Here is a 12224-nt window from a genome sequence, read left to right as displayed (position 1 = left end):
CCCAGGCATGTTCCAGGGTAGCACCACTTCTCCAGGAGCACAGATCAGAGTGTGGACCTCTTGTCTTAAATCCTCATGATTCATCTGCAAAAAAATCCATTTATTCAGGCTTTCACACTGCATCCAGCTGGAACAAATTGTGTATCCTTGCTCTGCTGCGTGATGCAGAGGGATGAAATGAAGGGTGTGAAGCTTGTTCACAGGGCAATGCCACTAAAATTAGAAAGGCTACAGCAGTTCTTAGTGGTTGGGAAACATGTTTCCTTCCTGCCTAATACTGGATGGAAATGTTTGTATGGAGCTGATTGCAGCTGTAATAGTCTTCTTGTGCAGAAGATTCTCTTTGGCAGCAGAATTTGCCTCCTGCTCTCATGGCAGAGCTCTATACATGAGGCTTCCAGCCAACCTGATACTGATGTCAATATAAAAGCTGTGTTTGTACCCATGAAATTTTGAAAACTTGAGTTTGGGGGGAAAAAAAACCAAACAGGGAGAAAGCAAATAGTGATGATTCCAAAGGGTCATCTGAACCAATTAGTCTTTCTGCCTTTGAGAATCACATAAGCTGGTCATCCTGATATGTTAGCTGTCAGTCTCATGCAACCAACCATTGTTCATCACATATGATCAAGTAGCCTATAAATCAAACTAATATTATAATTTCTTATACTTTGTTACGATTACCCTGAAAGTGGCTGAGAACTCTGGTTAAATTGTCTGTAAAATAGTTTCTTATTATAGGTCATCTTCCAGAAAATCTGTAAAGTCTTGTGTAAATAAGTTTAGGGATTCTTTTCATGTTAGAATACAATATACTTTTTTTGCAGTCATCTGAATATTTTTTTGCTGTCCCTACATCTTCAAAGCCGATAGCCTTTTCAGAGTTTTTAAGAATGGGGAAGTTTGTTTCATCCATCTTTTGCACTTTTCTGGGTAGTTAGTTTATTGCTGCACAGGAGCCTGCTTTTCATATTTGCAAGGCATCATTGCTCATATGTATTGGGAATTCACATGCCCATCCTTTTCCATTGAGGTTCACATCCTGCTGTGGTAAATGTCAGGGTGTTATATGAATCCACACAGCCAGGTGTAAGCTCTCTGTTGTTCCAGCTGTTCTGCCAAGGCTGTTATTCACAGCCCTCCAAGGATCTTGTTTCCTGTGTAACCTCAGTATTTGTCAGCTGGGACTGAAACAATATGTCATAATATTGTTCAACTCCCATTTTTAGCCCTCAGAGAATTTAAGGATACAAGGATTCTCTGCAGTAGGGAAGGTGGTGGGAAGAGGTAGAAGGGCTGGTGCAGGGCTCCTTTTGGATCTCAGTAAGAAAGGCCTGATAACAGATGGCTGAATGAGGCATCTGCTTTAGTAAGACAGAATAATAAGAGGAGTTTAAAATAGTTTGAATGGCCAAAAGAGAAAGTTTTCTCTTCATGGACAAGATCTGCTCTGCACAGGATACCATGGGCAAAACTATCCTGGCTTTCTTGTGCTGCATGAATGTGGGGTGTCCAGCATTTGAGAGGATGTAAAGTTTACTCACTGTTTGTTTTCTTCTTATGACCTTTTTATAGGCAGATGCCTTATTAAGCCAGTTGTCAGGCCTTTATTATTCAGATGCAGACAGAGTCCTGCACTCTCTTTCTCTCTACCTCACCCTTTCCCCTGGTGCAGGGGGGACAGTAACACCATGTCACCTCCTAAAAGCTCCTTTGCTATTGGAACTTTGCCCAATGGTCCAAGATTCACTAAAATATACCAGCAGTTGATCTGAAATCTGCTTATCTGGGTTTAATCAAGACTCACTGATTGCGCAGTGCTTATTTCTAGGCAATGTTCTTTAATGTGTTTTTTGATAAACAGTGAGGTAAAAATATTTTGGCACTCTTGCATGATAGAAATTTTATGAGCAGCCATTTTACTGGTTCCTCTGGATTCCAAAATATGTTTTTATCTCTGGGATCTGTCAACATAGCGGGTGGCTGCAGTAGATGAAATTTTAGTGACAGCGCTATTCTCTAGCATATACTGTCTGCATACACCTAGATTGCTAATATAGATGGGCAGAGATACATGTGATGTACCTGTGTCCAATACACTTGTGTGCAACATACATGTACACAGCTATTGGTAACCTACTTCATTGATTAGTACAGATATGCTTCTCTAACTCCCTGCTCACAAACCACTCTTTTGAGATAGACCACACCCCATCCCATGGTTATGCTGTTGATTAGGAGTTATCCCTTAAGAGAGATGACTTCTACTGCTACTTTTCTGGTGTCATGTAATGCAAGTATCAAATTTCATATTCATAATAAAATAGGGTTTACAGATTCTTGCTTTCCATCTTCATAACTCTTATAAAAGAAAAAAACCAGAAATAAGATACATGATATTTAAACAAGCTTTTTTAAATATTCAGAGTAAATGAAAGCAACCTTTATCTGTAAGTGTGAATTTCATAAGAAATTTTTCAGGCTCTAATCCTTTGCAAATGTGTATGGAAATACTTTCTGAATTCACAGAATATTTTTTCAACCCTGTTAGGGATATAAAAGTTAAGAGGCCACATTTAAATGACTGGTAAGTCATCATGCAAATTAATAGAGAAAAGTGAAAAAAGTCTCTAGAGTTTTACTTTCCAGAGAAGCAAAAAATACATTTGTTATATTTTTGTTGTAGAGGTAATTGATGGAAAAAGAGAGCAGAAGAGTAGTGTATGTTCTCACTTTTATTATTTTATAATTAATGAAGACAGTATTAAATTTCTTTTGCACTGAGAATATATTATAGGAGGCATGTATATAAGGGAACCCATTGTATATGTTGCCTCATATGTCTAGTATACAGCTATTTCAAGTGTATTGTGATTTGAAAACATTGGTCATTGTATGATTAATAGACCATTCTGAAAATATTATTAAAATATCTTAGGATTGCCTTGAATAACTATAGTGCTATGCTTCTGATCCAGAAGTAAAAAGAAAAAAAACTTCTGTCATCTTAGAACATATATTGTTTTTCAAAGTACCCAACACAGTACAGTATGTGCCATTAAATGAATGTCATTTGCTTCTGCCAAAAGAATAGGTATTAACTACTCTTTACTTTTAAATATCTGTAGGCAAATTTAGCTTTGCAGGAAGGAAGACTTGCAGCTGCCCAAATGGAGCTGAATAGTGCACAAAATCAGCTGGACGAGAAGCAAGCCGAGCTGGATGAAGTACAAGCCATGTATGACGCTGCTGTGAAAGAGAAGCAGGCCTTGCTCGATGATGCTGAGGCATGCAGAAGGAAGATGAACAATGCCTCAGCTCTGATTGAAGGACTAGGGGGAGAAAAGGTATCAGCACACATGTGCATGTTTCCAGCACAAAGGAGGTGTGCAGTTTGAGAATGCTCCATAATGATCATAGCAGTGCTCAGCAAACTCAAGGCGTGGTGACTTCTTGATATCACATGACACTTTTTTTAGTTATATGTATGCTTGTTTTCCTTGACGCTAATGTACCTAAAAAAGTAAAGCAATTTCTTGTGTTAAGTCTTCTGCATGAAGATTTATGTTATAACAAATGATTCATATGAGGATAAAGTTCAGATTTAAAGCCAAGGAGCCAAATTCCTTTTAGCTTTTTTAAGAAGAAGAATTGGGCTTAACCTAAATAATTGCCCTAAAATATTTATAAGAAGGATTACTCTCTTTTTCTCACCAAGTATACAAGAATACAAATTTGAAGCTTGACTAATTTCCTGAATTATAATTGAAGCTTAGGTTTCTACTGGAGCCTTTTACAGAATTATGGGCTAATTGCTATCCTCTGCACTGAGCTTGAAATTTACCTTTCCTATGCAGATCTTTCTGGCTTCAGCCTGAAGGTTTTCAGAGGAAGCAGGATACTCTTTTCCCCCCTCTTCTTATTTGCTTTGTTAATTCCTTCATTGATTTCACACAAAGTCAAAATTGATGAGAGTTCTGACTTCAGCCATTGTGTCCTGTGAGGCCAGCACCTCAGCATATTTTTTGCATTGCTGCCCTTCAAATTACATCAGTTAAAAATCTTAGATGCTTTGTCATATTTTTTCTGTGAATTTCTAAATTTTAGAGTAAGGCAAAAATAGGAAATTATAGTGCCTTATTGTGGGTTTTATGAAGCTTTGTGCTATGAGGTCTTGTAAGAGCTGTTATTCCACTCTACTTTTGAAAATTCAGACAAGAAAAAAATTAAAGACTCTCTATGCACTTGGAGGATTAGGAAAAACTGACACTGGGTTAAATGTATGTTTTTTAAACTTGAAACATGTAGGTCCTGACCAAGATTGGATGCAGAGTGACTGTAAGGAACAGAAATCTGGAAAGAAATTAATAAGCAAAATATGAGTTACTTACTTTTAATTTTTTAACACATTAAAAATAATACTTATAAAATTGCAGAATCACGGAATAATTGAGATAGGAAAGGACCTCTGGAGACCATCTAACACAAAACACACATCCCTCCTTCTCCCCTACTCAAGGCTCAGGGCATTTTTTGGTTGGGTTTTGAATATCTTCCAGGATTCCACCACTTCCCTTTGCAACCTATTTGTTTTTGACCACTCTCACTGAAATAAAGGGATTTTTTGTGCGTTGAATTTAAATATCTTATATTCCAATTTGTGTTCATTGCCCCTTGTAATTTCACAAAGTACTAATGAAAAGAGTCTAGCATTTTCCCCTTTACACCTTGCCATCATGTGTTTGTGCACATAAGTACATGTATAAAAATCCCCCCTGCACTCTAAACTCAAGTCTAAATCATCTCAGCCAAGGCTGCCCCCAAATTTTAGATTCCTGATCAGTTCTTTATCTGCAAGTCTGAGGTTAAGCAAACTGCCTTTCCCTCATTAAATCCTCACTTGACTGTGTTGAGAACTTTTATCAATGCCTTCCTTAAAACCTCAAAGATTGCTTGTGTCTTTCTGTGTTGTCCCTTCAGATATTGGGTTGTTGAAGTTCCCCATGTAGACCAAGGCCTGTGGATGCAAGGTTTCTTCCCCTCATCTACTTCTTGTTAATCACATTGTCTGTGACAGACATACACATCTCCCATGCTGATTTTCCCTCTGATGCTAACCCATAAGCTCCCAACTGGCATATTGTCCATCCTCGATTCTCCCATGCTGAACACATGCATTCCACTGCCCTCTCACCTGAAAGAAAACCCCTCTTCTCACCTTCCCAACCTGTCCTTCCTAACAAACCCATAGACAGGTGATGCAGCTCTCCAGTTGTGGATCTCTTTCCATCATGTTCCCATGACCCCCATCATATCATGATGCTGCAACCACGTGGAGAGTCCTCTTTTGTTCTCCATGCTGTGCACATTCATGTAGAAACACTTCAGAGGGGTGCCCAGCTGTGATAATTAATGTTCTATAAGCAGTATGAAAGCTGTCCCCACCATTCTGTCTGGTGAACACTTCTTTGCTTTTGTGGGTATCCTCAGGATGGTCCTCCATTGGCCCTGTGTTGTTGATTACAAGGTCCCTACAGTTTATCTCACCCCACACATTTTGTTTGCCAGCCCCGTCCTCCACTTCCTCACATGACTCTTGGTCCTCCTCTGCCTGACACTTCATTCCTCCTTTAAAGCTCTTCTTACCAGTTTGACCAGCTTGTTTGCAAAGATGCTTTTTCTCCACTTGGTCAGGTGGTTTGCCATCACTTCCAAGCAAACTTCTACTTCTGAAAAGAATGATTTAAAGCAAAAAATACTCCTATTTTGAAGAAAAATTATGTAACAGAAAGAGATTAGTTTTTAAGTTAGATGTTTGTGTTAGTTGTGTGTCTGCTCAAACTAACTTCTTTATTTTCCATACAGCTTCGTTGGACAGCAAGCAGCAAAAACTTTCAGAATCAAATTATTAATTTGGTGGGGAATGTTCTTCTGGCCACTGGATTTCTCTCTTATTCTGGACCTTTCAATCAGGAGTACAGGAATTTGCTACTCCAATTGTGGAAGAAAGAGATGGACAATAACAAGATTCCATACAGTAAAGTAAGTGTTCATGTTTTGTTCTGACCTTATTCTTTGCCTTGCTGAGAAATTATATGCAGAACACTTCATTCCAGAAAAGTACATAATTGGAAGATTATATACAGGCTGTCACATTCAATCAAATTTTTAATAAATAAAAAATCTGAACAGTTGACAGCTGAGCTTCTAAACCAATATGTTTTAAATTCCTCTTTACACTGTCAGGCATTTCACAATTGGTATGTAGGACACTGCTCTGGCAAATCTGAGAGAGAAATGCAGTCTGAGATCAGTTGCCCTGGGAGAAATAGCATAATACAGGAAACAAAGTAAAATTTGTCAGCTTAGAATACACTTACCTTTTCATAAGAGGAGACATCACCTTTGCACTTCCGTGTATTATCAGTTTATACCCTCCTGTCATGCCTTCTGCTGTATACCCAAAACATTTTATTTTGTTTAATTTGAAGTGTCCTGTAGAAAGCATTTTTCAGGGCTTGCTCCAGTGTTAGCTTTTAAATCCATGCACCTTTGTCACCAGTGAGGCTGTTCCAGTGAGGCTGACATTGCAGTATCTCCTTCCCTGGCCTGTGTCTGTGCGGGCAGAGGTGGCCTAAAATGCAGTTGGAGCTGTAGTCCCATATTCAGTTTCTGTTTTCTGACACTTCATATTCTACCTTTATTAAGGTGAGCAACCTGCATGCTGAGACTGAGACAGGGCAGGATACCTTGCATGAATGAATCTTGTCCTTTGCTTTTACCATTACCTGCCTCAGGAGTGCCAGACCTGGCAGATGTTCCGGTGCAGAGGTTTGCTGGCCAGCAGCAGGCTGGCTTCTATTCCATGACTTTTAGGATGTCTGTCTAATAATCTTCCTTGTACCTGGAAGACATATTCATACTGAAGGCAGAATTTAGGCCATAGTAATCAAAGCTGTCTTTCTGAGTAATCTATGTTGTCTTCCATTTGGTTTTGTGAGTACCTGTGTACATTTTCTTCAGCATTTAAGGCTGGAGAAATAATTCAGGGACTCAGTCTTCCTCTCAGCACAGGAGCTGAGGCATTAAGCTCAAACATTTCCTATTCTCAGCTGTCAAAGATTTTGACAAAGCCGTTGCTGCTGAAAAATGCTGTGAGCTACTGAGCAACCTGGTACATCTGTATCATTGTGAAACAGCTAAAGGCAGATCTGCATCTTCTTTTCAGTGTTTTTGGGATTTAGCACTTAAAGCCTCTATTAAGGACACCTCTTTTCCATAAGGGGTTTGTTCACTTCATAGAAGTTACTTTTGAATATCTTTTTTATTATTTTTAATGTTAGGTTGGCATAATTCTTGTAATGCTGATTAACCTTGACTTGAGAGAAGGAAACTTGCAATCCAGCCCAATTTATGCTGTGACTTAAAAGATGAATGACTCTGACCCATCCAGTAAAGCTCTCTGAAAGCTGCTGATGATAAAAAATATGTAAGGCCAAGATGGATTTATTAATAAAGTACCAGGAGCAGTGCAGTTTCAGGCAAGATTCTTAATCAGTGTGGCATGGGAGTTATCCTACATACACTCAACCCAGGGAGGCTCTTTCCCAAGTTCAGTATATAAAATGTTCTTAAAAGCTACTTACTTTGGGGAGTATCTGGCAAGATTCTCACCATTTAAGGATAAGAAACTGGATATATAATGTCCTTAGAAAGCAATACATAAAGGACTAAAATTCTGCTTTCATGAGGGTACTCTGAGCACATTACTATTTGGTTGCATCCTTGAAAATTTGAGGAATACTTTCTTATGGTTTCTATGTTGCTCCCCCCTTCCCTCCACCAATATGTCTCAGTTAGATGGATTCCATAGTTAATGAGTTTCAAAATGTATTTACCATTCTGTTTAGAGTTCCCATTAAAGACAGAATTATGATTTCCATCATTGTGTATTGAAGAGAGTTTTGATTTTTCCCTGGGAATTAAGTACTCACAAAAGGCAGCATATGGGCCTTTCTTGATACTTCACACTGCAGGAAAGAAAGCAGATTTGCAGTTCAAGCACAAGGCTTGACATCTGCCTTACTTTGTCACAGACTAACTGACCGTGGGCGTATGAGTCATTTAGGCATAACAATTTACAAAGATCTGTTTAAAATTAGCCACTTATCTGTTTAGTTAGGCACTTAAATTAGCTGAGTTTCAGAGTTGCAGGGTGACTGATACTTCTTGCTGTAGGTAAGAAAAAGTTCAAAGCTGTTTAGATCCTACTCATCTGCTTAAGGAGCTAAATATGGTTTTAGGTTCCAATTGCTGAAAAAATTGCCTATTACATGATTTTCTGTCCTTTGCATGAATGGAAACTAGATTCCTAAAATTTCTCTGTCTTCTGAGGATGGTTTGTGTTGCTTCATCGTGAGTCTTCAATAATTTTAGAAGTAAAAAAAAATCAAACCAGTAAAAAAGCTTTGGCATCTTGCAAACACTGTTATCATTAGGTCTCATGATCGTATCACAACTCTCACAGTATTTGAAGTTTTGCTTTAGGCTTCAGATGCTGAATTATGTGATTTTCACAAGACTTAAAGGCTTTTACTTTCCTTCTTTCATGTCTTTATTTTAAACATCTCTTTAGATAAAGCCTACAAGTAGGAATTGTTGAATGAAAAATGTAAGGAGCAAATTAAAAAATACCTTCAATTTTATTATTTTTAAAATTCTCAATCCTTACTAAGGTGCTTTTCTAAATTGGAGAGTTTGGTTTGCTATTTTCAGCTCTTTTTTCTTCACATATGCATTTTTGAGAGGCCAGTCACTTTTCAGAGTGAATAAAATAAAGCAAGTTAGTTGACAAGTGCAAATCAGACTTAAGGAGAATATGCGAACTGTTAAGGGTTTTAGCTTAGCAGCAATAATCTTTCATGATAGTTCATGGTTACTGATCCATAGCACATCTCCACATTCTTCTCTTAGTCTCCACAGCTATCCTGTACCTGGAAGGCACTTTCCAGCAGGTGGAAGGTGTTGTGAGCAAGATGACAATTCCACTTGAACTCGCAGGGAAAATGTTTGCTATTAAAAATGGCAAAAAATCAGTTTGTTATTAGATATTGAGCTGGCTTCAGAGTTTTTCTGACAGTCTCTGATGGACATCAAAGGCTCAACAGAATTCACTTTCATTACTGCTCAACTGCAGTGATTGAGCCACTGAACTTTAAAGAAAATAAACAGTAAGCAATAGCTATCAAATACACTCTATCATGCATTCTGATCAGAATAAGAAGAAAACCATCCAACAGATGTTTTAGTATAGCTCCTCTAACTGGCACTAATTTTGTATTTGCATGTTTTCTACTGGTACTGATTTTGTAATTGCATATTTTCCATTAGAACTTGAACCTTACCAGTATGCTTGTTGACAATGCTACAGTGGGTGAATGGAACCTCCAGGGTCTTCCAAATGATGACCTTTCAATTCAAAATGGCATTATTGTCACAAAAGCATCTAGATATCCGTTGCTGATTGATCCACAAGGTCAAGGAAAGATCTGGATCAAAAATAAGGAAAATAATAATGGACTTCAGGTAAATAGTTAATCTGCAATTCTTTAAAATGTATGGGTCATTTGTGTCATCATGCTTTGGCCATGTGTAATTTAAATCTGATGTTTATTGGTGTACAGCTATGCAGAAACTAAAACAAGACTGACACAGAACCTGTACCCTATATCAGGGTATCAATAACAGGGCAAAATAGCTTGCACTGATATGTTATGGCATATCTATTTTTATGATGAATATTTTAATTGTTTGCTGTAGTGAAAGAGAAACAAAGAGGGAAGTAAAAAGTTGTATCTCATTCTCCATCTTCCTGGAGACTTGTATCTCCTGCTCTGAATCTGAGTTCGCCCCAGCAAGTCCAGGGGGAATGGAGTTCTGTCAAGATTCTAAATACACAAGTGTTTAAATTATGACTTACATCTGGGATATTGTAATTTTCCATGGTCTTGTTAGTGTTATGCTGTTGGTCACCCAGACACTGGCTTTATGTCTCAGCTGAATTTGTAATAAAAATGTAGGGAACATGCCGTTTTGGTGGATACACATACATCTGCATGATAACAAACAAAAAGTGCAGAGTGGTGTAACAGAGTATTAATTTTTAAATAATATACTGGTTTAATTCTGTGTATTGTGCCTCTGGATATTTTAATTATACCTTTTCCAAAGAGCTTTGCCTGCAAGACAAGGATTTATTTTAAAAACATGTCTATCCTAATTTTTTTTCCTGGTAAAAAAACCACCCGAAAACCATGACTTAAAAGATGCCTGGAAAGGTTATTCAATTATCACTTTAAAGAATTAAGTTAAACATATTAAATTTGGTTAAATGAAAAGGCGTCTGTGTGACTTCTAGCAATTTTAAGACTGGTGGAACTGAATTGGAAACTGAACATCTGATGTCAGGTCAGGCCTCCTATATGACACTGGCTCCCTTTCTGAACTCCATAAACATTTCCCTACTTCATATGCGTGTTCTAAGCATAAATCTATTTATATTTAGGAGATATTACAATGATTAGATGGATATGCAGATAAAAAAGTAAATAAGTGACAATAAAGAAATGTGATCTCCTATGCTCCTAAATTTAAAGCAAAACTCCCATTCATGTCAGCAGAGGCAAGTTTTGGTCCCTAAAATGTAGCCATTTGCATATATATCCCAGGATGAGTACAATTTTTTAAAGCTTCAATAGATTTTATGCTGTTTTCTGTGTGCTTTCTAATGCATGATGTGTTGTGACTCAATCTTCCTAGGTTACAGCTATGAACCACAAGTTCTTCAGAAGTCACATAGAAGACTGCTTGTCCCTTGGCCGACCTCTGTTAATTGAAGACATTGGAGAGGAACTTGATCCTGCCCTAGATAACATCTTGGAAAAAAATTTCATAAAATTTGGTTCAGCACACAAAGTAAGATGAATTGTAGACATGAAATTAAAACCCAACAGGACAGATGCTGGGTATAAGGTAGTCTGAACACTGACATGATTTGTACCTTTAAAACAGTTAGAAAATGAGTAGTGAACTCATGGGGTTGTTTGAGGGGCTTTTTTACCCTTAATCAGAAAGTTTAAAAAATGTAAATGAAAACATAAAAAAAAGAGTTCATAGATTTTTTTCAGCAGATAACAGTTTTTCTGAATTCAGCTTTCAAAAATTGAGAAATGCTTTTTATTTTCAGGTGAAAGTAGGTGACAAGGAGGTAGATCTGACAAAGGGGTTTACTCTCTATATGACAACAAAGGTGGCTAATCCTGTTTATACTCCAGAAATTAGTGCAAGAACAACTGTGATTGACTTTACTGTCACCATGAAAGGGCTGGAAGATCAACTCCTTGGCCGTGTCATCCTCACAGAAAAGCAGGTATTGAGTCTTGCAGTATTTGAATAGAAGGAAGGCTTGTTCAGTGTCTGCACCAGGAGAGCATACATATTCAGTGGCTTGGTTGAAATCAAATGGAAGAACAAAAATGTGAATGAAAGTTTAAAGGTTGTGTATTCACTGAAATGCAATATGGAGCTGTTTTTTAATTGAACAGGGGAACCTAAACATTTATTTTAAGATCTGGCCTTGGAAAGAGAAGAAAGAAAATTATTCATTAAAAATACATCACTGGCATGCACATGACATACATAAAACAACTTTATTCCTTCATATATGGAAAGGGCTTCTTGTTCAGTCAGAAATCTCTTGTATTTCTAAATTCCTTTTTAAACTTAATTTGAATTACATGAAAAAATGCTTATGAACTTGAACTACTTTTGCCAGCCAGGCTCTAGTGTGCAAGGAGATAAAAGATTCTTAAGGAGCCCTGAACACTGACTTGACTCTATTCTTACTAAAATTTGCATTGATTATGTGGAAGTTAATATAAGGAAGAAAATCCTCTCTTAGGTGAGATAAAAAAATTGAGGTTTGCATTAGCAGAGTTGCTGCTTTCAGTAAGTAGCTCAGGTAGGCTTGCTAATGTTTGAGGAGCTGCCTACCTAAAGGAATTAATTCTTCCTTTGACTTCCCCAAAGCATGTTCTAACCAGCATTCTCTAGTGGTGCCGTCATTTTCTCCAGCCAACACCCTTCCACTTTGCTCAAAGTGAGCCTTCACTGAAGTCAGGACTGGAATTAAGGTGCCCTTCCTTCAGTCTGGAAGTCACAAACAG

The 12224-nt window shown here is 37.6% G+C and overlaps 1 protein-coding gene across 1 annotated transcript in view; it reads left to right on the top strand.

Annotated features, from left to right (window-relative positions):
- Window positions 1-12224, top strand: part of LOC129118032 (dynein axonemal heavy chain 5-like) — a 148188-nt gene that overhangs the window by 93627 nt on the left and 42337 nt on the right. Inside the window, exons 61-65 of the mRNA XM_054629186.2 lie at window positions 3129-3347; window positions 5866-6042; window positions 9391-9585; window positions 10819-10974; window positions 11246-11428. Coding sequence (XP_054485161.2) covers window positions 3129-3347; window positions 5866-6042; window positions 9391-9585; window positions 10819-10974; window positions 11246-11428 — 930 coding nt within the window. The remainder of the gene's footprint in view (window positions 1-3128; window positions 3348-5865; window positions 6043-9390; window positions 9586-10818; window positions 10975-11245; window positions 11429-12224) is intronic.

This window comes from Agelaius phoeniceus, chromosome 1 (genome assembly GCF_051311805.1).
Source record: "Agelaius phoeniceus isolate bAgePho1 chromosome 1, bAgePho1.hap1, whole genome shotgun sequence".
Classification (NCBI taxonomy): domain Eukaryota; kingdom Metazoa; phylum Chordata; class Aves; order Passeriformes; family Icteridae; genus Agelaius; species Agelaius phoeniceus.
The sequence above is the reverse complement of the archived record's forward strand: the minus strand, read 5'-3'. Positions and strand labels throughout refer to the sequence as shown.